This window comes from Talpa europaea (genome assembly GCF_964194135.1).
Source record: "Talpa europaea genome assembly, chromosome: 11".
Classification (NCBI taxonomy): Eukaryota; Metazoa; Chordata; class Mammalia; order Eulipotyphla; family Talpidae; genus Talpa; species Talpa europaea.
In genome coordinates this window covers 104659267-104685799 of record NC_140078.1, presented here as the reverse complement: position 1 = coordinate 104685799, position 26533 = coordinate 104659267, and the positions used below count along the sequence as shown (strand labels likewise).

The window sequence follows — 26533 nt, the reverse complement described above, 5'->3', positions numbered from 1 at the left end:
GGGAGAAGCTCGAGAGTGATGGGGGGCTGGTGCGGGCGGCCAGAGAGCGTCCCTGGGGCAGCAGGGAGGCTGCGGCGTCGGCACCGCACAGACCTGGCTGGCTGGGATCTGGGAGGGTTTCGACCGGAAGAAACCACGAGGTCGATGACCAGGAGTGGGGAACGCGCGCGTGTCCAGAGGGACGAGGAACTCGTCACCACGTTGTCTGAGTTCCTGGACGTCCTGTGATCAGATGCGGTCAGGAGGCCACGCGCGAAGCTGCGAGGGCTTGGGATTTGCGGCACCTCACTGCTCGAGCTCGCTGGTCTCTGCTCACACCTGCCCTCCTGTGCTGGCGAGCACCTGCTGGGTCATGGCTGCACGGCTGTCCAGGCACGCCTCTGTGAAGGGCGCTCAGGCCAACAAGCGGTCACGGCCCGGAGGTCATTTAAACACGACCTGGTGAATGCCTGGATTAATAAACTGCGTTTAAGGGACTCTTGTGGCAAATGGCAGTGAACGGCAAGAAACTCACTTATTTTCTGACAGGTGTTTCCTGAGCACCTGCGCGAGCAGCGGATCTATTCACCGCCAGGGAGGGGCCGAGTCTGAGAGGAAGGTCCGGGTTCAGTCTGGCAGGCAGGAGGACCGGGGCTCCGCCCAGTGCCGTCTCTGAGTCCCTGCGGGATGGCCCCTGCTCAGCATCCCCGTGCATCTGGTCGCGTTGGCCTGGAAGGTTCCGCGTGTGCGGCTGGGGAGGGAGGGCGTGAGGAGAGCACAACCACCTGCGCCGAGCGGGCCTTCCTCAGCGGCTGCGGGTCGCTTGCCCCTTCGCCTCTGTCTGCTCCAGCCCCGTCCTGCCAAGCCCCGCTCGCTGCTGATGCGTCCCCCTCCGGTCAGACCCGCCATGTTGGGCGCCCGCGGCCTGTTCTCCCCAGGGCGGCCCCGCCCGGCCAGCAGCATTTCCTCCGGGGCTCTGGCATGTCCGCGCACCACCTCTGCTGCTGTTTATTTCCCCCCAATCTAATTGCTTTGATTCTCAGTAAGTACCTTTGGTTGGAAGGACTTATTCTCACGGTGTCTGGGAAAACAGGGTCATTGGTCGTGAATAGAAGGGGACGTGGAAAGGCAGCGCGGGCAGGGGGGCGCCCCGGCCTCGTCCGCGCTGCCCTGGGGCACGTGGCCGCACCTGCAGTCCCCGTGCGTGGCCGCGTCCCTCTGCCCGCGCCTGCCTCGGAGCGCACTCTGACAGCTCACCGAGGTGACAGAATTTTTTTGTGGAAAATAATGGATTTTAATTGACCTCCCGCCTCTCCTTTCCGTCTGCCCGTCTCCGTCTCCCCTGATGGCGCCGAGTCCTTGTCTCTGAACTCTGGCTCCCCGGGGGGCTGCGCTGGAGAAATGGAAATGCAGATTGCAGCCGGGACCCCAAAGGCCTTGCTCAGAGTAAAGCAGTTTAATGGAAAAACAACAGCATTTAGGCCAGTCCCGAGCCGGCCCCCCTAATTCTGGCTGTGCAAGTTCTTGCCAAGGAAGGTCAGGAGAATAAAAACTCAGGTAGACGCGGATCTGGATCTCCCTCTGCAGGAGGCCGGTGAGAGCTCCCTCCCCGCCGGGCCTGTGTGCGCTGCAGCGGGGCTGTCAAAAGCCCTTTCCTCCGAAGTCCAGGGCCTGCTCGTAGGCTCGAGCGCGTCGCCCCCTCCTCACCATTACGCTCCATGGTTTTTCTTAAACACTGTAAGAAACTGGCCCTTGGTGGGTTCATTTCCCAATAAAGCAAGAAACAAGTCACTTGTTCCACACTTATTTATGAATGTTTGTAAAAATCCTTTTACACCCCCCAAAGGGGAGACATTTTCAATTGCTCGTAAATGGATTTGACACCAGTAACTCTTAAAGTGCTTCTTCACCTCCCGCTGGGACATGAGCCTTCCAGATGGACATCGGTGTCAGGGCTGGGCCTGTGCCTGCTGCAGCGCAGTGACCACACCATCGTGCCCACTGGGTCAGTCCGTCCTGCTGCCAGGCTGTGCGGGGGTCGGCGGAGGGGGGCGCAGTGACTCTGGACGCCGCGGCCAAGTGTAGGCCGCGGGGTGCAGGCGGGCACGAGGCTGCCGGAGGAGAGGCGGTTCTGGGTGCCGCTGAACCCTGTGTGGGCAGGTCATCACAGCACCGAGAGCTCTGGCTTGCCCGGAGCCCCCAGGACCCAGGACACAGCTCGGGAGGGCTGGGCTGCTCGCCTTGGCCTCTCCACGGAGAGGGTCTGTGGCCGCAGCGGCCTCGCTCCGATGCGGAAAGTCACGTTTTCCACCTGGTGGCCTGCACAAGGGCCGGGCTGGACCTGGCATCTCACCCTTCCCTTGTCTGGGGGGACAGCAGCTTTTCCTGCCCAGCAGACTGGCCTGTGGACAGACAGCAGCCTCGGCGAGCTGACCCGGCCTTGGGGTGCGTGTGCCGGTGGACGATGCAGGGCGAGGCGGGGCTCCCTACACCCCTCTCCTCTGTGCTCTGCATGTTGGAGTCTGGTCAGCACCAGCCTCTCGAGCCTCACTTTCCTTCCGGCCCCCACGGCCAGGCCTCGCCAGGCTCCATGAAGCCACTGCACTGAGCACCTGCGCGGCGCCACTGTTCAGGTATCTCTGTGGAAGAGGGCCGCAGGCCTGTGCGCTCCCTGGAAGGCCACGGCTACCCCTGGGTGCCCACCATCCTGCTGTGCCCGACACTGGCACACGGGATGTCCTCAAGGTCCGGGGAGCGGGGTCCTGATTCCTGCCCTCCCCCAGGCGGCTGACTGTGGCCGAGGGGTCTTCCTGGCCAGGGCGGCACTGACTGCGCTTTCCGGAGGGCCCAGCCTCAGCCCTAACTAGGCTGCGAGTTCCTCCTTAGGTGAGGTGCCGCCCCACCGTGTGCACCCGTGTGGGGGTGCTCTCCTGTGGCCCCCGTCCTCCTTCACACCTGGGGCTTCAGTGGCTTGGCCCCTCCTGCTAGCCCTGGCAACAGCCCTGACTGACCGTGTTTCTGCTGACCCTGCCAAACGCCTCCTCCAAGAACCCACAGTGAACCCCAGGGTCCCGCAGGCCGCCTGTCAGAATGGCCTAATGAGCCCTCCTCGCCCCCGCCCAGGTGCCCAGCGGGTCACCTCTGAAGGAGCACCCCTCCCGGTCAAAGATTTTTGTTACTCAACATTGAGTACGCGCCGTCACTCAGTGCACTTATCAGATCTAGCACGTCTGTCTCACCAGCTTTTCACTTGTCATGAATAAAAAGCAAGGTGTGCAGAGTGACGCGGATGTGGGAGGTGAGGTCGTTAGGACAGAGACTGTGGATGCTCTGGGCGGAGTCACCCACCGTGAGGACCCCTCAGAGCACCCTGCCCGGCGCGAGCGACCGCAGCTCTCACTGGCAGGGCCCGCTCTGGGGCTAGATTTCTTTTCCTAAAAAACAAAACAAACCTAATTCTAAATCTTCTTTTCTTTCTTTTCCAAGATATTGATGACTTTGAAACCAAAGCAAGGAGCACGGTGTCCGTCCGAGAAGGTCAGGGGGTGGTGCTGCTCTGCGGACCCCCGCCACACTTTGGAGGTACGGGGTGCACGTGGGCACTTGGGGGTGAGGATTCACCAGAGACACAGTGGGGAGCAGAACAGGCGGATCCACTGACACACACTGCTGAGGGGAGCAGCGGGGAGACGGGAGAGGTCTGCTGCGCCCTGTGGGCAGCTCCCTGGCTGGGGATCGGACTCAGCTCATGGCAGTGACAGCCTGAGATGTGACCTCTACAGCACCTTCTTTTATCTTGTAAAACTGTTTGATCAAGAGGGACATCAGTTCTTTGAAAGTTTGTAAACATTTATTTGTAAGTAAAGCCTGTGCCTTTTATTTTAGAAAACATTTTATCACTGTTTCAGTTTCCATGCTTGTTACCATTTTCTTCAATTCATCTGTGTGTCTTCCTGGCCTAGCAGACTGCTAGGGCCAGAGACGGGCGCCTTCCCCGCCAATATCACAGCTATTGGCATACTGTCACGTACAGAGCCATCTCTTACGGTCTTAAGTATTTCTACGCTCTCCGTAGAGATTTCTCCTCTGTCATGTGTGACTATCAATGTTTTTGTCTTTTTTGTTAGCCTAAATGGAGATTTGTCTATTTTATTCATTTTCCTAAAGGACTAGGCTTAGTTTCATTGCTTTTTCTGTATAGTCTTTTTGAGCTCTATTTCATTTATTTCCTTTCTTATTTACATGATTTCCTTCACTCTACTAGTTTTGAATCTTATTTGTTTCTCTTTTTCAAGTTGCTTTAAACGAAATGTTAGTTTATTTGGGATTGTTCTTGCTCTGGAATGTGCACCTGTGTTTCCATTCCTTCCCCCTTAAGGCTGTTTCTGCTGCGCCACGTAGGTTCTGGTAGATTGTGTCGCTATTTTCATTTTTCTGAAGATTTTTTTTTTAAGTTTCTGCTTTGCCTTTTTCCCCTCTTACTCAATTGTTATTCAGTAGCACGCTATTTAGTTTCCATGAATTCATTGATTTTTCGGTTTCTTTTTTTATAATTAATTTCTAATTTCATGACATAAATGTCAGAAAAGGTACTAGGTATAATTTCTGTCCTTGTGGTTCTATTGACAGTTGGCTTGTGTCCCCAGGAATGGTCTATTCTTGAAAATGATAGATGTGCAGTGCACTTTAAAAAAGTGTATGCAGCAGTTTTGGGTGGAGTGGGAACTCATGTTGACCTGGGTATGATCAGAACACCTTGGGCTTTTTATGCTTTACCTCTAGTGTAGTCACAAAAAATTTGCAAAATATTTCTTTAAAAAGCAGGTCTAGCAATATGTTTCAGTATGTTTTATTAGTAAAAAAACTTGTGAGTCAGGAATGTTATCAACTAGGCTGAATCCTACAAATTTACCAGTGAAGATCACTCCGACAACAAGAGGAAAAGAAAAATATACGCAGATGGGTTTCCTACAGACACACGTAGTCACGGCTCGGTGGAATAGAACAGTGAGCATCAGCCAGGCGAACAGGAGCAGTGACAGAGGTGTTCTTCCTTCCAAATGCTGCAGCGAGGCGCTGGTTCCAAGTGGATCACCTTCGGGGGTGCTTTCCACCCAGATTGTAAGGAGACCACAAATGCCTCTGGGAAGAAGTGGGGCGCACTGGAGACAATGCCGGGGGAGAAGGCACCGTGATGGAGAGAGAAAGACACTAAGCCATGGGATCCAGAACGCAAAATCTATCCATTCTGCATTATCACATAGAAATGTAGTATTTCAAAACAAAACAGGAACCATTCCCTTGGCTCTGGGAGTGGAAATTTTTCACTTCCTCAATCCTATTTTCTAGCCGGAAATAAGCTCCGTGGATGTTACTGAATCTGCTGTAGACCCAGTCTCAGCCATTTTTTTTTCTATTTTCCTAAAAAAAATACAACTCCAGGATATTTCACGGAGAAGTAAGTTTTACTGAAAATTTTGTGCAAAGCACATGGAGGGGAAACCATGTATCAGCTAGAAACATTTAAGGGTCTTTGTTGAATATCACTTTCCTTTCTCCCAAGCCCTCTCCCTCGTACTGGATTGATTTCCCTCACTGCTCAAACTATCACAGAAAACCCCTTCTATTCCTGTTGTTCTTATTCTTAATTCGGACAGCCATCTCAGGGAAGCAGCCTGGGGGGCTGCTTGGGGCTTGTGAGAGCCCAGCATGGTCATCGGATGAAGACAGACGTTGTCTTTTATCTACTCTGCTCTTGGAGGTTCTAAGTCACCCTCTACTCACAGGTCCATGAGACGGGAGGACGCGATACAGTCTCTACACCGCTGACTCCTTTGGGAAGAGGTCCCTGAGCCTTGAGTTAAACTCTGTGCTGTCCGGCAGTGAGGTCTTTTCACCTCAAGGGTGAGGTTTCAGCCGCAGCCTCCGTTCCTTGTAACAAAGATGCCGCAGAAGTCATTTCAATAGGCTGAAAGCAGTGTTTCCTCCACATTTTGGAAACGAACATAAAACCCTTGAAACCGAAGCCTTTGCATGAGCATGAAAATGCGCAGTCAATACATCTCCGTGGACACAATGCGTTAGTCCAGCCTTGCATGAAATTTTATTTTAAAATGACAGCGAAGAAATGATATGTGTTGTCTAAAATAATTAAGATCACCTTCACTGTGAATAATAGCTTCGCCATACCGAAAGAAAAGCACATTCTTTTCCTTTATTGTCTGGATATAAAACTCTCAATCCTGGGCTCATAAAAATCATAGGTTTAAAATTTGTTTTAGAGGAAATGTTCCATTCCCCCTCAGATGCAGGCTTAGGTTGGTAGAAGAAATGAATTTATGCCTGTAGTTTGGAGCATCTGTGTCTGCAGGCGGAAGATAGCACTGCTGTGGACCCTGAGTATGTTCTGGTGTCAACAGAAATGTTGACAATTTGACTCGGGCTGAAAATCATTCCAGCAAAGCCTCCTCTAAGTTGTGTTGCAGAACAAAGAGGAAAATCATATTGAGGAAAAAGTGTTAAATTTTCACGTCTCCTTCCTCCCATTTCTCTCCCCCCCTTGGTGCTGTTTCTGGAGTACGTGGCAGTGGCGTTGGCTGTGGGCTGCTTGGGTCACTCTGTGTGACGGGGTGACAGGCAGATAGGCCTGGCGGTGGCGATTCATAGGACTCTGCCAACGCTGGCCACGGCCACCATCAGGGAGCTGCACTGTGTGTTCCCTCTGCAAATATTTGCTGAGCACTTACTAGACGCCTATTATTTTTCTGAGTTTTAGGCATATAGTGGTGGGCGATGTCACAAAGTCCTTAACTCCATGAGTCTTGCAACAAGTATAATAAACAAAATAAGCATGTCAGATGTTAATAAAATTCAGGGAGAATAATTACGAGGGTGGGGTTGCTGTCGTCTCTGAGGTCCAAGCGGACTTTGTTGACATTTGAGGAAGAAACAAAGGACGAGAGAATTCGACATTGAGTCGAGTTCAGGCAGCAGCGGGCACAGCACACGTCAAGGACCTGTGGTAGGACCTTGTCCTCCGGTGAGGCCTGTGTGGGGGAAGCAAAATGAGCAAAGAAGAGAGCGGATGAGGCACTAAGGCAGGACTTTCGGGAATTATTAGGGCCTCTGGATCTCACTGTAAGATGCATCTGCGTTGTGAGCTGTGAGCGGACGGGCTGCTTTCTCTGGCAGGAATTTAGGCCACACGGCAGCATGAGCGCAGGCCATCCGAAAGCGTCTGTGATGATGCACATGCGAGGATGTTGACTCGGACCCGGGGTATAGCATGGGCAAGTGGGTAGGTGGATCCTCAGCATGTTTCATGGGGGTAGCTGGAAGAACTTCTGGAAGACAACATGTAGGTCGTGAAGTGGGCGAAAAGATAACTCTAAATCTTGGGGGCGAGCAACTGGACGAATGAAGAGCCATTTACTGGGATGGATCAGGTTTGGGATGGGGGCGTTGGGGAGCTGCTTGAAGGCATGCGGGTGTCTGACGTCAGAGAACCTCTGGAGCCCGGATGATTCACGTGCCCAGGAGTGGAGGCGGGAGCTCGGGCCTGGAGGGTGCCTGAACAGGGGCCGGGCCGGGGAGACAGCAGCGGGGCTGTCACTTCAGGGAGAAGCTGAGCGCTCTCCACACTGTCGAGGAAGTGTCTCCATCTGACAGAGTGCGTCGCTGTGGCGAAGAGGGACTGTGGACATGGCGGAGGGCCTGTGTGTGGGCTTCGGGAGAGCCTGTCCACGCACCACCACTGGCCAGTGCCTCCTGGCCTGTTCCGCCTCGCTGGGGGCGGACACTCAAGACACGCGGAGTGGGCGGAGACGCTGGCCTCCGCCTCCTCTGCAGGCTCTGCCCTCGGCCCCGAGGGGCTGGTGGTCCAGAGTCACGGGGGACAGAGCGGCTCAGGCCCCGGGGGAGCGGCCGGCAGCTCTCCCATAGCATCGTCCACGTGCTCTGCCCACGCCTGTGCCTTAGCCCAGCAAGGGAGTGACTTTCCTTGGATTGGGTGTTGGCCACTGAGCACCCGTCACTGAACTGTGGTTTGCCACGAGAGCCGGCACGCTTCACCTGGGAGCGCAGCGCGGAGTCGCCGCCGTGCAGGGCACGCGCTCTGGAGTGGCCACAGGGAGGGCTTGTCCGCCAGAGCTGAACGTTGTGCTGCTGCCAACTCTGTATTCTCCTCGTTCATCTGCTGCCCCAAGACACGCCCTGCTCTGCCCCCCACAGACCCTGGCGGGCTGGCGCCTCTCACCCGGGGCCTCCTCTCTGAGACCACACCCGGTGCTGGCCCACCTGCGCTCACACGGTCTGCATCTGGAGTGTCATCGCGCGGTGTGGGCTGGAACATCTGCCCCTGGGCGCCTCGGGGAGGGGGTCTGCAGCCCGCTCCATCGTCCACAGCCCCGGGCGGCCGTCTCTGGCAGTCATCAGGCCGCGGGGCCGCGCGGGGGATGCAGACGCTTCCGGAGGGCTGCAGCTCAGCCCAGCTGTGACTGCTGGATCATCGCGGGCCGCATCGCCATCATTAACAACAGATAAATGTCATACGGGGGGAGAAAATATTTAAAAATTCAATGGTTTCAACTTAAGTGGCTCATGAATTATACATTTAATTAAGAAAAGCCAAATGGGAAGGATTTTAAACTTCCAATTTGCAAGGTGCTTTTTCTTTTCCCATCAAAAAATATACACATTAAGCCGGCCCTGGCTGAGGTGGAACAGCACTGCCCTGGCTGTTGGGGTGAACGAGCAGAGGGTGCCGGGGGAGCCTGCGGGGCAGGAAAGCTGCAGCTTGGCACCCGAGTCCGGAGGGCCCAGAGCTGTCCTGGCTCCGCGCTGCTGTGGCCCCTGCGGGGAGAGGGCCCAGGCCAGGCTCCTCTGGTGCCCACGCCCCGCAGGCGAGTGCGTCCTGGGGTCCTGGGACTGGACAGCGGCGTGGAGGCCGGAGCGGGTCGGGTCTCTGCTGGGGACGTGCCTGTGGCAGCGGCCAGGGGTCTCGCAGGCTTGTCCCCGGGAAGCCAGCGGGAAAGGAAAGGGGCTGTTCACATTTCCCTCCCTCGTGGGCCTCCCCACTTCTGACCGTTCTCGTCAGCCCCTCGGCGCTGCCGCTGGAGAAGGGCCGGCCTGTGTGGCACAGGCTGGGTGGCAGCGGCCGGGGTAAGATGAACCCCTCGGATGAGGAGGATGTTCTCGCCGCGCTTCGCCTTCCCCGGGCGAGGGGCACACGGGCTCCGCGGGGTGAAGGGCCTCCCTCGCGCGCCTGACGGCCGTGTCCCCGCCAGGCCGGAGCTGGTCCGGGGCCACTTCCCCCACTTTATTCATGTTCACATTCCATGAAGCGGTGGCGTCGCGGCTGCTGCGGCGCCACCAGCTGCTTCATCTGAGGGTCGCGTCAGCGTCCTGCGCCGTGAAGTCCCTTTCATTGGCGTCACTCATGAATTGTTCTCGGAATTCCTCACTGGAGCTCGTCCTCCTGCTCACAACCATTTTTGGTAGATTCATTTTTCCTTCCTCCTAATTCCTTCCACCTCCTTTCTTCTTCCAGTTCCCCGAGTGTGTTGTTAGCGCTTTATTTCTCCGCTTAGTGACGGAGCTGCTAAAGATGGCAGCAGCCCTGCACGCCGCCTTCTCAAGAATTCTTCTATACAGATCAGATCCCAGGACGGAGTAGCTGCCAATTTGTATTGCTTCCTCCTCTAGAGACGTTGGATCCAGGAAGCCAGTGAGAACGTTTCAGGCCCGCGTCCTGCCAGGGCGGACGCCGAGCACATCAGAAATAATCAGCCTTTTTGTCTCCACCCCACGTGCCTCTGCACCAGGCTTTAACATTCTCAAGCAGATGCCACCTGTGACCTCAGCCTCTGCCTGGACCCGCGGACTGAGGGCTCCAGGTGCTCTCGGGGACTGTGATTTCCAGGGCCGTCTGCAGGTGGAGACCTTTGCCTCTACCCGGCGTATCCCCGCCCCACCAGCACCCACGGCCCCACCCGCTCCGGGCCTCGGGAGCCTGCTGCAGTCTTGCCCGCCCCACAGCAGTTCAGCCCGGCCCGGCCAATTTCCAGGCACAGGTGGTTCCTGAGATACGCGTAGAGCGTCAGCCACGAGACCACAGCCCCTCGCTCAGGAGTTTCTGGCTAGTTTATGTGTAGTTCAGCCTAAACATAATGGTCCCAAGAGCTAGAAACAGCCCATGGCGCAGCCCACACTCCCTGACGCGCGTCCTGAGCTGGCGGTGAGGGGCCAGCGAGGTGGGGAGTGCCGCGGAGTGGGAGGGGCACGAGCTGCCCGTCGCAGGCGAAGGTCGCCAAGTGCAGGAAGATGGTGCATGCCGAGTTTTTATTTCAGTGTTATGACACCGGTACTGGTGGAAATGATCTGTAATGACGAATGCTGGGCAGCAGCATGGCGGGCTGGGCAGGAAGGGGCGCAGCATGACTGAGGAGGCGGGTGTGCTCCCTGGGAACGCACCGGGTGGTGGGTACAGGGGTCTGTGATGGTCACACCCGATGGAAGTACGTTTTAGCACTGCATAGCATCCTAGGTACACGCAATATATGTTTAGCTGCAAACTGTGTGTGCCATGCCTGGCTTCAGCAGACCACAGACGCCTGTAAGATCCCCAGAGGTGGATGACTGGTGCCCAGCCCAGGTGACGCGGCTCCTCCGCCCACCGTGCTGGGTCAGCATGGAGCTGTCCTGGGGTGTCTCAGGTGCACAGAGACCACTCCAGACCCCGGTTCTGGGCTCCCTGCAAGCCTCTGCCCAAGCACAGTTGCCCACATTGCGAGTCTCTCTTCACAAGCTCAGTTCTTGCTGTGTTGTGCGCTGAGTCTGAAGAGGTTTGGGACACGCCATCGGACTGTGTGATGATTGCGCGAGCGACCCCAGGACAGGCGACGGAGACCTTGAACTTGTGTCTCCCTGCGAGGTTCCAGCAGGTGCCTCTGAAGGAGCCTGATGCGGGCATCCTGTGTGCACGTTGCGGATGCTGCTTCGTAGTGAGTGTCACTGCGGAAACCCGGGGGCAGCTCCAGCCCATGTTCTGTGTCACCTACAGCTTCCCGAAACACGATCATCCATGGTGCGTCCTGGTGAGCCCTGTCATCGCGTCCTCCGAGGCTAGTGACAGGCAGGGTGATGACTTGGGGCTGACGTGGGATGTCTCTGCACGCAGGCTTGGTGGCACCGGCCCCACGAACACAGCGTGGGCCGGACGGAGGGCGGCACGTGGTGCTGTGACATGCAGACGCAGGGCGCAGACCCGCGGGGCAGAAGGGGCCGGTGGGCCCACGCCTGTGTTTCTGTTTTCCAGATTTGTCTTATGCCTGGACCTTCAACGCCAGCCCCTTACATGTCCAGGAGGACAGCAGGCGCTTTGTCTCCCAGGAGACAGGAAACCTCTACTTCGCCAAGGTGCAGCCCTCCGACGTGGGCAACTATACCTGCTGGGTGACCAGCCGGGAGGCCCGGAGGAGCGTCCGCGCACCGCCCACCCCGCTGGTGCTGCGCAGTGACGGTAAGAGCCCGGGACTCTGGACCGCGCTCCGCAGGCTGCGGGCCCCCGCCTCTCTTGTCAGTGTGGCCGCCCGCGTGTGAGTTGGGGTTCAGTTCACAGACACAGTGGAGAGCAGGTCTCATCAAAACGTATCAGAAAATCTCCTAATCAGCCTCGTGGCGCAGTAGCTGTGACTGGCGCGGGCCGTGGTCTTGGCTTGAGGGATATTTTCTGTACGACGACGACGTCTGTGGGGTGTGCCATGTGCACGTGGGGTGCGGCCAGCCAGCTGCTGGCTGCTGTTTCCGTGCACATATGTCGCCCCTCTCTTTCCCATGTTTATCTTTTTCGATCACCTTTTATTTACCGGGTAGGCCAACCAGAAAAATCACCTCCAAGGAAAGGGAGTCACACCACTGTTAGCTGGGAACCTTCCCCAGAGAAAATAGCCCAGGGCTCATACCAATTACATCCCCCCACGAGCGGAATTAGATTGGTGTCGGATGAGTTGGGGAGCAGCGTCGGGGGTAGCGGGTGCACGGCACAGAGAGGCAGACGCCCAAGGACGTCCTCAAAGCAGAGCCTGCGAGTTGGTTCTTGAACGAAACGTTCAAGCGGGCAGTGTAAGGACAGGGAGTCTGTTGGCGCACCTGATGACACATGCTGAACGCGAAACCCCACCCCTCATCTAGTTCTCCCCTCGGGAGCGCAGGACAGCTGGGCCCTGCTCGCTCTGTCTGGCAGACTGGCGCCCGGCCCCACGCGGCGTCCTCGGGACAGAACTTCCGTGGCCCTGCCTGTGGGGCCGTCTGCATGGGCTCCCCTCAGAATGCATCCCCTGCCAGGTGTGCTCACCAGCCCACGCTCTCCCGTCAGCAAGCGTTCTGTCCACACCCGGCAGGTGCCATGCCCGGAGAATCTGCCGTCACGTTCATCGTTTCCTCTCCACTCTTAGTTTCTGCTTCTCCCCTTCTTAATTCCTCCCTTCCCGACCCCCTCCGTCAACATCAGCAAATTACGGTAAAAGTAGACGAGAGGCAATTTATGTCCTACTAGCTTAGCTGAGTGAGGTCACCCCCCCCACCCCCACACACACCCCCCTCCTCACGCAACCTCTTGGAATGATGGGAATGAACAAGGTCTGAAAGGAGGTATTTTAATTTTAATGTATGTTGCACATTTCTTCTTTTGTGCAATTGTTCTGACCACCAGAAAATCATTTATTTTAGAAAGGTATTGCTCTAAATTTTGGCATGTAGGTCAAAAAAAAAAAAAAAGATTACATTTCAAAAAAAATGTTGGGTTGGTCCTGATGAAACCCTTTCTTTTACGAGGGTCGCCTACAGCTCCGCCCTGTTGCGTGAGCCCTGGCATGCGTGAGCCTCCGTCCCATGCTTTCAGCTCCCGTGCATAAAGCTTTATTGGAAAATCTCAAACTGTAAGAGAAACATGATTTGTAAGTACACAGAAACGTGATTTTGCCGTAAACGGGTCCAGCTGACACAGCATATTTATGTGTCTGTGACCCAATCAGTGGGACTGTCTGGTAGGGCCCGTGGCAGGACTCTCAGAGCCTCTCAAGGAAGAGGCTCTGTGCTGGGCTCCGTGAAGGGACTGAGACAGCGCCCCAACCCCGAGCAGGGCTGCCCGTGGCCTCCACAATGGGGGGGCCGTCCTGGGCACCCCAGGGAAGAAGCCTTTTCCCCGTTCCAAGGCACGTTCCAGGCGGTGTATTCAGTTCTTGCTGGAGAAACGCTGTCTCCCCAGGGTGCCAACGTGGAGCCCGGGGCGCTCCGGATACTTTTCCCGGCACTTGTAAACCCTAGATATTTAGTTAGGGGCGAGGAGAATGAAGTCCTAAAATCATATCACGGAGTTTTCTCACCCTCTGTCACCCAATCAAATGTAGAAAAATGCTGTAAATTTGGAGGAGAAAAATGATCAGATTTTTGGTTAACAAAGCATTTGCTTCTAGAAAACTTGTGTTCTCCAGAAATGCTGCTAGCTCTTTTGATATTTAACAGGTGTGATGGGGGAATATGAACCAAAGATTGAAGTGCGTTTTCCCGAAACTATACAAGCTGCAAAGGATTCAACTGTAAAACTGGAATGCTTTGCCCTTGGAAAGTAAGGTTGTTTTGTGTTTTATTTCCTGGTTGTTTTAATTTTGTTTAACTTCCGGTTATTCAAGCATTGCTCTAAAGCTAAGTGCCAAGTAGCTCTCAAATGCTGGACAAAGTGGGGTCTTCTTATTGGGAAATGAGCAGACCTGCACACTGCTCTGAAAGTGACCGGGGCTGCACTTCCTCCACAGGTCCCTGCAGAGGGGCCCAGGGGGCGCACCCAGCCCTGCAGAGGGTGGGTGTGGGGGTGGACGGGCAACCCAGAGACCTGTGTCCAGAAATACGGCATCCCCTGGAGGGCGTCCGTCCTGAATAATCAGGAATTCTGGCAAATGACAAACCTGCACTGCTCGTTTCTAAAATGGGACTCACTAGAGGCCTCCTTTCCTGGGGGACAGTTCGGAATGCGCTAACCGCCTGGAGCGGGGCACTTTGAGGGTCAGATGAGGGTCTGGCAGGACAGGCCCCGCCTCCCCGCTGCATCTGTGCGGAGAACGCCCAGCGCGCCTGGGCCTCCGGCCACACTCACGCCACCTGTTCCAGCTCTTAGACCCAGTGCCCAGGCAGGACGGAGAGCGGCCAGCGCTGCCCTTTCTGGTCACCAGAGCGCCTGCGGGCCTCCTACCAGGCCTGTCCATGGTGCTCATGTGCCTCCAGGGGGACCTGATGCCTCCGCTCTGGCGCGTTCCGGGGGTGACGGTTCCCCGGGGCTCTGGGTCTTCCTGTCCATACGGCCTGTGTGACCAGGGGACACGCTCACCGCGGCGCTCAGGGCTGCCTCTACTCCAGCCACTTCCTCGTGTGGACGCCACGGGTGAAAACACACATGAAGTGATGTTCCCAGCTGTGGAAATTCCCCTCAAAGGCCTGCACCTCATTGAGGAAAGACACTGAGCCGTTCTCCAGGGCTGGTTGTGCCGTGTTTTAGTTTCTTTTCTAGATGAAATTTTGTAGACGTTTAAATGTCTCAGGGTATTCATCGTCCTGTATTTAAGGCGCCGTGTCTTCTTCTCAGACAGTGCTGGCTGGTGGTGTCTGTCCAGTGACTGAATTGTGATGGCTTATTCTTAAGACAGTGACAAATGGAGGCAAATTTAACTCATAGTTTTTATTTAGCGGTCTGTCTTTTAAGATATGATGGGCTTTTACCATTTTCAAGATTTTTCAGAAACTAAAGTTTACAAAAACAGTAAGATGTCAGCAGAGGACTTTGAGAATTAGATGAAATTCTAGAAGACCAGCGGAAGGTGGCCCCTGATGGAGCATTAGCAGCGTATCCCATGTCCTCCGGCTGTAGGAAACGCGCAGTCCTGTAGTTTGAAACACGCCTTACCTGATGGGTGCTGTGAACACCGCTGGGGCTGGTTCTCAGGAACCTGATGAAAGTAAATTCCATGTGGCATCCCTGACTGGGCATGTAACATGCCGTGGCACGACCCTCGCCGGCCTGCCGCTTCCGCGCCGTTTATTGTTACGTCTGAGAAACTGCGGCTCAGGGGGAGTGAGTAGCCCCTTCAGTTTCTTCTTGTTAAAGAGGTGCGAGAGACTCAAGCCAACTGCCCCCCAACTTGCAGATCCAGTGCCACTTTTCCCAGTCGTGGGGCACGGCAGCATGCGTCCTGCCCCCTGGCCCCCGGAGGCCCTGCCCCCAGCTCGCTTTCTAGCGTGAACGTCAGATGTAAAGTCCTGGGCTCTGGCCTGCTGTGCAGGTAGCGACGCTCCACCATCCTGCTCGAGGCCAGACGCAGAGCCCGAGCTTCTACGTGTGACGAGGCCTGTGTCAGGGGACACCGACCTCACAGCCTCAGCCCACTGCAGCCTGAGAGACGCGCCGCTATCGGCGTGGTCTTGGCAGGGTGCATGCAGCAGGTGCTGAATGTATGAAATTCTGCATCTTGTTGAGAACATACAACCCCACAGAGTCACTGGAAAAGGAAGATCTGGACTTCATAAGGCTGTGTGCCTCTCCCTGCACTGACGCCCAGGGGTGATGTTAGCACACCCCACACCCCACACACCACACACTACACGCACCACACATGCACCCCACACACCCCGCATACCACAGCCCACACACCACACACCCCATACACCACACACTCACACCCCACCCCACACACTATACACACAACACACAGCCTCCACACACCCCACATACCACACCCCACACACCACATGCATATCACACACAAACACACACACCACACACCATACGCACAGCACACACCCTGTTTTAGCCCAGCTCTCTGTGAGGTCGAGGAGTGAGTGCAAGAAAGGAAAACGCAGGGTCAGGAGGGTTTGCCCCACCCCCGTTTAGAGTCCACTGCTCCACCCACTAACTCTGACCGCGCCATGGGCGAGTGCGGTGGGTTCACTGGGAATGTGGATGTAGGAGGAGTTAACACTCCGGTCAGGACCGTGAAACCTGGGCTGTGCGAGGTGAATTGGGAGTTCTCAAAAGCCATCATTTAGAAATAAATAAAAGCATCTCTCATTTCATATCAACCTCCTGGTGGTAGGAAAAATCAACGCATTGAAATCTGACCACCAGGGAACGTGCTGTGGTGAAATCGATGATCGGAAAGGCACACAGGTGTCTGCACAGCGTCACCGAGCTGGCACTGCCACACGTGACCTGGGGAATGTGAACAAGACAAATAATCGTAAAAACCCCTCAAAATAGCAAATCTGATTATGTACAAAATCTAATTGATAAATTATATGTTTATGGTTAAATTTATGCACCAAGCCGTCCCGCGTGACAGGAGAGGAAAGAGCAGGGAGAGAGTGAGAGCTGCTTACCGGCGCGTCATCGAAAATGCCGCGGAAACAGGTGATTTAATGGGACCCGTTCCTGACGGCTTCTCTGACAAAAGGAATGTTGACGTCACGGCCACTAACTTAAGTCACGGACGTGGCGTGTTCAATCCCAGAGGTTAAAGTGGAAAGTCTGCAGCGCCCACTGACTCCGGGATGGCGTTGAGATGCCTGCGAATCAACTCCTTGCTCTGTGTGGACAGTGCAGATGCGTCTCTCTCTTCTTCAGATGAGAAAAATGTATAAGAAAACCCTGTGTTTACTTTGGAAAATGTTACACAAATACGAACTACTAACAAAAGGAGTTTTTATTAATGTTTGCCAATAATTTGCAGAAAACAAATTGCATTATAGTTGAAACATTGCAAAACACTGAAAACGCTTTTAAGTCCATTGTAAAATTTGACATTTACAAATACTATACCAATTCTTCTAAACTTGCAAAATTAACAAACATGAAAACAACATACTGCCGGGAAAACAAATTATGGGATAGGCATAATTAACAATCTGAAAATAACAAAATCAAACTTCTTGCTTTTTAAATGACAAATCTATACTTGTAGGTTTATTGCCAAGTGTTTTTACAAAGACTCTTGAATGATGATTGTAATCATATTTTCTGACATCTTCTCATAAAAATACTGCTGTGCAGCATTTGGCTTTAGTCATTTTTCCCCAAACATGGGGACTGCTTTGTGCAAATCCATTTAAATCGCTGTTTACTTCCGGAGACACGCCGTTCCCTCCGTTGTCAGATGTGGGGTAAACGTTAAGCCGGGGCTAGTCATTGGGCCGGGAGGAGTGAAGCCAAAGTCCTTAGTGAAGTGCTGTGATCTCGTCTGGTCGCCAGCCGCTGGCCACTCTGTGTGGTCTACGCTGTACTGGCCTTGAGACGGGGTTTGCCCAGTTTGAAATTGGAGCAGGAGAGCCGGGGCGGGGGAGGCGGGGGTCAGCGGGTGACCAGCGAGGAGGACAAAGCGGGTCAGGCAGGCTCCCGGGCAGCGCTGCTTCTCGCCACTGCTTCGTCTCCAGGACCTGAGGTGGCTCCTGCGGCGCTGACTGGTCCTTGTGACCTGCCGTGGACCGGACACCCCGGCGTGACCGCCGCGCGGCCCTTGCTCCTGCGAGCACCCAGCCTCGTGACTGTGGGCATTGCTTGGTGTTCCTCTCGCTCCAGGTCCCCTGAGCTTCCTGCATCTGCGCTTTGGCGTCTGTCTCCTTTTGAAAATCCTCAAGCAGTATTTCTTCCAAGATTTCTTTCTACTGCTTAATTTTCTTTCTTTGCCGTTTGGTCTGTCCATCACATGTCTCTCCCACCTTTTGTTACGGTGTCCAGCCCTTGGACAGTCAGGTATTTTTGTTCTTTCATTTGTTTCCTCTTTTTATTTTCACTTGGGGAGTTTCTTCTCGGCGTCAGTACTCGCCGCTCCTTCCTCGGCCACGTTCACCAGCACGCCGTGAGCCCGCCAGAGGCCTTGCTCCTTTCTATTAAACGTCTCTAATTGCGAGTAGATACTTGGCCCTTCCTTAGAATTCCCTTCTCTGCTCAGATGGCCCATCTGGTCTTGAGGTTGTCCACTGTGAGCCCTCGCACGTAACCTGGCGACTTCACATTTCCAGTCCGATATTCCCAGAATATCTGCTGTATTTGAGTCTGGTTCTGGTGCGTGGTCCGTGACTTCACACCGTGCCTCTGAACATGTCTTTATTGTTGGAATCTGCAGTGATGTGTCCGCTAAGGGACCGAGGTAGCCGAAGCTGCCCGCTGCCCGTGAGGCTCCGTGTGCATCTGGGACTCGGGCTGTCTCTGCTGTTTGCTTCCTGCTGTGTTTTCACATCCCCCACACTGTGTTTTCCCAGTGTGGCCCATTGTCTTTGGGCTTCCCCAGAACCTTTGAATTAGCAGCTGCTGAGGCCTGGTGTTGAGCTGCCGGCCCCGCGGTCACACGAGAGCCTGCTGATGCCCTGGGGCCGCGGTAGCTGACGCTCATCCTGTCATCTGGGGGTCTCTTTCTACCACCTGGTTTCTCTCCTCATCACAGTTGTCATTTTATGCGTTTTATGGTGTCAGTAATTTCACATTGAATTACAGACATAATGTTGTGTTGTTGAGTGATGAATGGTGATGTTGTTATGGAAATAATTGGGTTTTATTGATTGGAGTTATATTTGTGTGAACCTGCTCCACGTTCCTGAGGCTTAGTGTTAGTTTCCTCAGGGTAGACCTAGGGTAGGCCACAGCCGAAGGCCAGTTTTCTTCTAAATTGTCCTCTGTCCTGCCCGGGTCTCCAGATCTCTCTTCCTAAGCTGCTGTTGCCACCTCCTCAGCCCAGCCTGAGCTCTGAACATGTTTCTTTCCAGCCTCCTGAGACTCAACTGGGTTCTGGAGCCTTTGCTCTGGTGCCCTCCAGCAACTCCAGCGCCCCTGAGTTTTCCTGGGTCCCTACAGCCCTGTGAAGCCCCTGCGTCCCCGTCTGCGCTCCTGCCCTCGTCTGATGCGGAAGGGCCTGTGGACCGTGTGCCCCGTGGGTCCCTTCCAGGAATCTCTGTTCTGTGTTGCCCAGTGCTGGGGTCAAAACTACGTCTGCTGGTGTTCTAATTGTTCCAGCAGGAGGGTAGAAGCAGTCCAGTTACTCCAGTGTGGCCGGGAAGATTGTTTGGGATGATGATTTTGAAGGTAAGCGGAATAGAGTTAGGACCAATTAGGGCTTTGGTCAACAAGTTGCAAATCTGGAATTCAGATCTGCAACTCACTCATTCTGACTTAAAAATCACACACATGCCATTTGGTATTTACATCAAATTACCTTTTAATGTGAATTAATTCCCCATGTCATATGCACTTAACCTCAGTTCTGTAAATGTCTTCCTAGGAAAGGGTTTGAAAAAATTTCAGCAAAATGTTAAAAAGATTTTATCTCGGGAATAGAATGATGGACATATTTCCCATTTAGTCTCTGTCATTCCTAATGTTTCAGCCACAAGTAAAGTTTTCATTTAATATATTCAAAATAAAAACTCAAAAGATAACCTTTTTAAAATTCAAACTGCCTTTTAATGAGAAGAAATAGTGTTTTCCAAAATCTCTCAGCCCCGACGAGTGACAGCTACTGGCCTGCTCGTGGCAGTGCCCTCTCTGCCATTTCTGGAAATCTGGGGTAGACGGTGCGGGAGGGTGGGGGGCAGCTTCAGTCGCAGCCTGTCACCCAGGAGGACAGACAGGGGCCTCTGGAAGGCAGACGGGGCGCCCGTTCAGGGGACAGACCCCCTGACTGTGTGGGCTCTGGGAGGGAGTGCCCCGCCCACAGCTCGGACGCTGGTGTGCTGCGGGGCATTCGAGTGTGTGACGTGCTTCCGTGTTGGGCTTGAGTCAATGTGGTCTGAGGTTTCCACTCTCAGTTTTGTCTCAGTTCTCTAACACGGCGGACTCTTAACTCTTAACTCTTATTGGAGCTGTGAATTAACTGTTGTGAGCTCCCCGAGAGGCTCTTGTGGGTGCGTGCAGATGCCCACGGCTGCTTGACATGCATGTCCCTATCGGGGGCGCCCTGTGCCAGTGAGGGAACCAGGTCCCCAAGTCACCCCCTGAATCGGCCAGTACCCTTCCTCCCTCCCGCCCCCCCATTGGTTGAGTCTCAGTTGGGTGACTTTGCTGGCAATGTTCTTAGCGTGTGAATAAAACTCGGAGCGGGCTCGATGTGCTCTGTGTGCTGAGTCTTCACCCAAAGGACTGTATTTCTGAATGCGTGTATGTCTTGCTGATTTTGTTCTAGTTTATAAAGGAAAAGGTACCTAGCTTGGCTATTCATGTCAAACTATACGTTTAAGTCTCACCGAGATGTTTTGTGGGTTCCGGGGCTTTGGATGAGACACAGATGTCTGCTCTTCTCCTACCCATCTGGGGCCACTGCCCGTCCTGGGGCAGGGAACTGACCACTCAGGACAGTGGCAGTGTTTTCCAGCCAACCTGGACACCTTCGGAGTTTGCAGACCTTTACCAGCTGTTTGTAAACAACCAGAGAGGTAGGTAATAGTTGCTATCTGGGAGCCTAAAAATGCTGAGCTTGGCTCTTTGTGTCCTCGTTGAGCTGACTGGGTAGAGCTGGAAGGTTCTCCTCTGCAGTCTGTCACGCTCACCCTAGAATAGACAACGAAACCTGATCTTTAGTTTCTCGCTAGGAGCTGTGCGTGTTCTCGTCACATCGTACTGCCGGGGTAAAGTGGCACGGGGGGCCCCTGGGACACCGCCCCACTGGCTGTGGTGAGAGGTGCGGGCCTCAGGCCAGTCCTGGAGAGAAGGAACATCCGCACCGAGAAAGCCCGCATGCACCGGCGTGGAGAGGGGCCTGTTACTGGGGTCACTAGCCCTTCAGGCAGCGTTGTGTTCAGGTGGGGGGAAGCTTTGAATTCAGTGGGACCAGGGATTAAATTCTAAGGTCTCCTGTCAACGGCTGGGCCTCAATGGCCAGCTTTGCTATCTGTTTCACAAAGGCGTGAATTAGACAGACAGACAGACAGATAATAGAGAGGCAGGTGATTGTTAGATAGCTGATAGATAAGTGGGTAGATGGATGAGGATAGAGAAATGATAAATGACAGGTAGAGAGATAGTAGATCGGTGACAGAGAGGTGACGGCTGTGAGCGAGAGAGAGGTTGGAGATTGTTGTCAGGGCTGGGAACACGACTGCATCTGCCTACGTCCTAACCAGAGTTCCTTGCTCAAAATGGCGCCCATAAAATAAAGGGCGACAGCTCACGGGGCCTGGGAACCACCGGAGCGTCACTGGCCCAGGATTCTAAGGAACGCAGGGGTGGCCGGGCGGGTCCCTGTGGCATAAGTGCGTGTGGCGCAGCCCCGGAAGGCTTGCTCAGAATAGTGGGTTCACCTTTCAGAGTCTGTGTTTCACCTTTCTGAGGAATGTGCGCCCCCCTCCCATGTGGCCGGCAGCGCGCCCGCGTGTGTCAGCTCCGCGCCTCAGCCCTGCCGGCCCCGTCCTCCTGCAGCCCTTCGCGCCCGCCCGTCAGGAGGGCCCGCCGAGGACAGTCCCGAGGGACGTGCCGGCCGTGGACATCGGGCTGGGGGAGCCACACGCGGCTACACGTTTTCCTTGGGATCCACTTTTTCTCCGCAGACTTTCAGTGAGGGGAGACTCGGGGAGGTTTGCCCTCGGCGCCGGCTGGTTATCTTTTCTCCAGGCCGCCCTTGGTTAAATTGAGTTCGGAGGGTCACTCTCGATTCCTCCGGGGGAGCTAATTTCAGGTTATCAGCGAAGACATCTTGCTCTGTCTCTCACAAACAGGAGACGCTTGCGTGGTGGAGCCTTTTACCACTGTTTTTTTCTTAATAGAGTTTTTAAAACAACAATTTCAGATATGAAAAATGGAGCCGGTAGTGCAGGGAGGTCCCTGCCGACAGCTTCCCGCTGTGAACCGCTCCCGTTGGCGGGGCGCCTGCGGTCCGGGGCCGGGCCCGCACGAACGCTCGCTGCTGACTGAACCACGCGCGTCATCCACATCCCCGGGGCTTTTGCCTGGCGCCCTTTTCCTTCCTCAGCCCCCCTTTACCCGCGTGGCCTGTATTCTTCGGCCCCCCTTGGTTGTCTCGACCCCCCATGTGTTTGCTGCGGGGCCGTTTAGTGGGAAGGTGATGCGTCTCCCGCAGGAGGCCCTCGCTGGGCCTGTCCTGTCCTGATACTCGTGTCCTGTGTAGGTTGGGGCTGTGGCCCCAGGAGGAAGAGCAGGAGGAGGGGCCCTTCTCCCCACACCATGACGCGGCTGCAACTCGACAAGATGACGGCGGGCCGCGGGGGGCCTTCATGCCCGGCTCAGGTCGTGCACCCGGATCCTCTGCTGTGAAGTCGCTTCCTGGCCCGCTCCGCGGGGCGGCTTGCGCGGGATCTGACGGGCGGGAGCCGTCTGCGCGGGAGGCCTGTCACTTCTCCCTCCCAGTTTACTGTTTGCTCCGTGACTCGCCACTCACTCCTGACTCCAGTGCACTCCTCCCATGCTTGCGCTGGCCCCCAGGTGTCCTTCCTCTGTGTCGCCCTCGGGTGCTCCCTGGGCCCCGTGCCCGGGATGTGCCCACCAGCGTGCGGGGCGTTCCCCGTTGTCTTGCTTCTGTCTATTTGTTTGGGTGCCTCCTTACCCTCCGGCCTTCCACGACAGTCCGGCTTTTCTGGTACACTTCCTGCCCCGTCCTGTGGTCAGCGCTGTCCCCCAGGAGTCTGGGTTCTTTTGTTGGAGAAGGGCCTAGGAACCGGCCCCTGGGTTCTCAGAGTGACTGTTGCTGCCGGGATGCCCTTTATCTGGCCCTTGAAGATGGCAGCTCCAGACCATGTGCTGCCTGCGTGGACACGGACCTACGCGTGTGCTGTCCGTGTCACACCCATTCGGCGTGCAATCTTGTCACCTCTCAGCTCCCGCCCGTCACCCAGACTCTGTCGGCCGCCTTGGCTCCGGCCAGCACGTTTCCAGTGCAACCTCGCCGAGCATCGTGTGTTCCCACCAGTCAGGACCGAGCTGTTGTTAACCTACACCAGCGCTGGATGCTGTCGTTTTAGTCATTTTAATTGCTCCACAGTGGCATCTCGTTTTAATTTTTAATTCCCTAGTGTATTGGCCACCTTTGTGTGTGTGTGGGGGGGGTGTCTGTCCAGACACTTTTGTCCATTTTTTAATCGGCATGTTTTCTTATTGTTGAGTTTGGCCTGCTGTGTCTACAAGGCCTCCATCGAGTGCAGGCTTGCACACGTGTCCCCAGCTGAGTCTTTTCTTCACCTTCTCGTCACGAGGTCCTGCACACAGCAGGGCCCTGAACCGCAGTGGTACCAGCCTACTGCCTTTTTGCTAGTAGGATCATGCTGTAGTTGTACCTAAAAACTTGTCGCTAAATCCACAACTGTCTCGATTTTCTCCTCTGTTATCTTTTAGAAGTTGTTTTATAGTTGACATTTTGGTCTGTGGTCCATTTTGGGTGAGCTTCTCTGAAAGGGTTGTTCTTAAGGATTTCTAAACATTCTACACTTAAGAAGACTGTCTTCTCCATTGTATTGTCTTTGCATTTCTGTCAAAGGCATGGCGACTCCATGATGTCGGTCTGTCTGTGGACTGTTGATCTTTTTCTTTATTTCGCCATTGTCACTTTGCCTTAACTTCCGTTGTTTTACAGTGAGACCTAAAGTCAGGGATGTGTGTGCTCACCCGTCGCCCGAAGCATGTTGGCTGGTTATTTGTTTGACGTTCCCCGTGTGCTGTGGATCCAGGGTGTCCGCACCCACAGAGTAGCTAAAAGAGGTGCTGACGGATTGCACCGAAGCACGTTATCAAGTTGGGGAGATTTGACATGCTAGTAACATTGAGTCTTACTGCACACATGTAAAATATGTCTCCATTTATTTAGACCCTTCTATTGCTTTCATGTCAGGTTTGTAATTTTCTGCGTGTGGATTCTGTTAATATTTGATTTAAACAAAGTATTTCATTATTTGATCCTAAGGTAAATCATACTGTATATAGTATTTTATTTATTTAATTCAAATTCCTGTTGCTCATTGCTGGCAGAAAGGAATCTAAAAGATTTGGGTATATTAACTTTCTGTTTTATAAACTTGCTTATTATTAGCTCTGAATTATCCATTTTCAATCTTTCGAAATTTTTCACATTGCCATTTGTGAACAATACCCACAACGCCCACTTTATTGATCTTTATAATGAAGCACCGTTGTTTCACAGCCTTGTTAAACCCGTAGACTCTCTCCCCTTGGGGTGGCCAGCAGAGCACCCCGCATCCTCCACTGTCATAACCACTTTACTTCTTTTCACTTTACCTTTTTTTCTTTTTTCTTGCATTAGTTTCCTATTAGGATTTCTTCTCTGTTCCTAGTTTGCCATGAGCTTCTATTATGAATAAGTATTTACTTTTTCTGCATCTGTATTTGTGAATCTGTGATTTTTCTCCTGCTAAGTAGTGGATTGCAAAATTAACTTGTCAATATCAAACAAATCTTGCATACCTGGAATAAGTGGTATTTAATTGTGTGTGTGAATCTTTAAAACACCACTGGGTTCAGTTGCTGACACTTGCTGAATATTTTTCCATCTGTGTTAATGAAAGACTTAGGTCTGAGCTTTTCTCTCTTGGTGTTATGGCAATGCTGGCCTCATGAAATGAGTTCGAAATTGTTGCCTCTGCTTTTGTTTTCTGGATTAGATTATAGAGAATTGTTATCACTTGTTTGCTATGAATTTGGGGAACTCACCAGTGAAACTAACTGGGCCTGGTGCTTACTGTTTGAAGATTATTAATGATTGATTAGATTTCTTCAGCAGTTTTAATCAGGGTATCTCTTTTTCTTGGCAAGAATTTTGGTAAATTATACCTTTTAAAGATTTGGCTCATCTAAGCCATCTTTTGTCATGCCAGTGGTATCAGGAATAATAGCCTGTTTTTCATTTCTGATATTAGTTATTTGTGTCTTTCCTCTTTCTTGCTCAATTAACCCAACTGGAGATTAATCGATGTTATTGAACCGTTTAAAGAGACAGCTTTTGGTTTAATTAATTTTATCTGCTTGTCTCCTGTTTCCTGTTACGCATGCCTTTCTACTGAAATCCTCTCACCAGATAAGGGAGACAAGAGTCTGGTGGCGCTAGAGGGAGGGCGGACGCCTGGGGCCAGAGGAGCAGCAGGGCCAGTGGTCACTCGCCCCAGGGCGTGCAGCGGAGGAGAGTGGGCAGGACACCCTGGGAGGTTGCTGAGATGCTGTGTGTGGGCCTGGAGCAGACAGGCGCAGTGTGCGTGTGCTCCCAGGCCCTGCGGGGGCTTGGGGGGGTGAGGGGGGCACCCTTGACCCTCCTTACACAGACTAGAACAGGATCCTCGGGAGGTTCATGTTGTTTTCGTGTTAACTGTGAAAGTCAAGCACATTCATTTAGGAGAATTATAAAATCACGTGCAGCAGGAAGAAGATAAAGATGTCTCTGCGTTTAAGAGCACGGACACTGTTAATACTCTGATATGCACGTTATTCTCCCAGGTTTTATTTTTAGTGAGATTGTGATAATAAAATGCATATTCTTTTGTAAAATGCTTTTTAAAATTCTTAAAAATGTGCGCCGGCCGTCTGCGCCAGGGAGCAGTGCCTGAGCGCTCACTTGGTGCCTGCCCTGGGGTCGGGCCTCAAGGGTGGTTTCCTCAGCCTCCCCTCTGGCCCTGAGCTTCCCCTGCTGTTTCCTTCCTTGCTGTCGGGATGAGGACACTCAAGGACTGTAAGGTCCTCGGTATTTTTCGGAATTCAGGACTACTGGGTAATGGAGTAGGACACACTCAGGTTTCTGAAAAGGGGGGTGTTTGAGGACTGGCGCCCCAGCACGTGTGGCATCCAACACCAGACACGCCTGTCTTTCTTTATGTTTTAAAAAGAAATGAAATTGGATTTTTACAGAAGCGTTTCTAAAATTAAACTAATTTAAAGTCTCCAAAACCCGTCCAAGAAGGATATATATTCTCCTGGAAGCGGCTCTCCAGCCTCTCCGCCCCAGTCTATCACCACCTTTCTCAGGAGACCTGCAGTTCTTGCTTTGAAGTAATTGGCAGTTGCAGGAGAGAAAGATTTCAGATCCAAGTTAGAACTGAGCCAGAAGAATGGAAGTTTCTGGCTTCCTCTTTCCAGCTGACCCGGCCTCCTCTCCAGAACCACGTCACTATGCTGGAGAAACCCAAAGGACCCGAGGCTCCGAGATTTCACCTTCTGGCCTTTGAACAAAAGGAAACGCATCCAGTGAAGGGCTCTGCGTACAGTGGTCAGTTTCCATCTAAAGGCCCCTCTGGGGCAGACTCAGGGCCCCTGTGGCCGTGCTGGGTCCGTGGAGTCGCCCCTGACAGTGCCGAGCTCAGTCTCCATCCCCCCACTTGGACTCACAGCCCTTCTCCTTCTTACTTAAATTTAATTTCGTTGGCCTCACCCAGCCACGCCCTGCCCAGTCTCCTCGTCTCAGAGAAGCCCTGTGCGTCCCGGCGTGGGAACGCGAGCTCGCGGGTGCTCAGAGGCGCCTCTGTTCTTGCGTGGAAGTCCGCGCTTGTGAGCTGACTGCGTCAAGCCTCGCGTGTCTGA

General features: G+C 53.7%; 1 protein-coding gene across 1 annotated transcript in view; it reads left to right on the top strand.

Annotated features, from left to right (window-relative positions):
• Positions 1–26533, top strand: part of CNTN6 (contactin 6) — a gene marked incomplete at both ends in the record, with an annotated part of 111041 nt that overhangs the window by 35958 nt on the left and 48550 nt on the right. The window contains 3 exons of the mRNA XM_084246579.1: positions 3466–3561; positions 11294–11497; positions 13501–13603. Of these exons, the coding sequence (XP_084102705.1) occupies positions 3466–3561; positions 11294–11497; positions 13501–13603 (403 nt within the window). The remainder of the gene's footprint in view (positions 1–3465; positions 3562–11293; positions 11498–13500; positions 13604–26533) is intronic.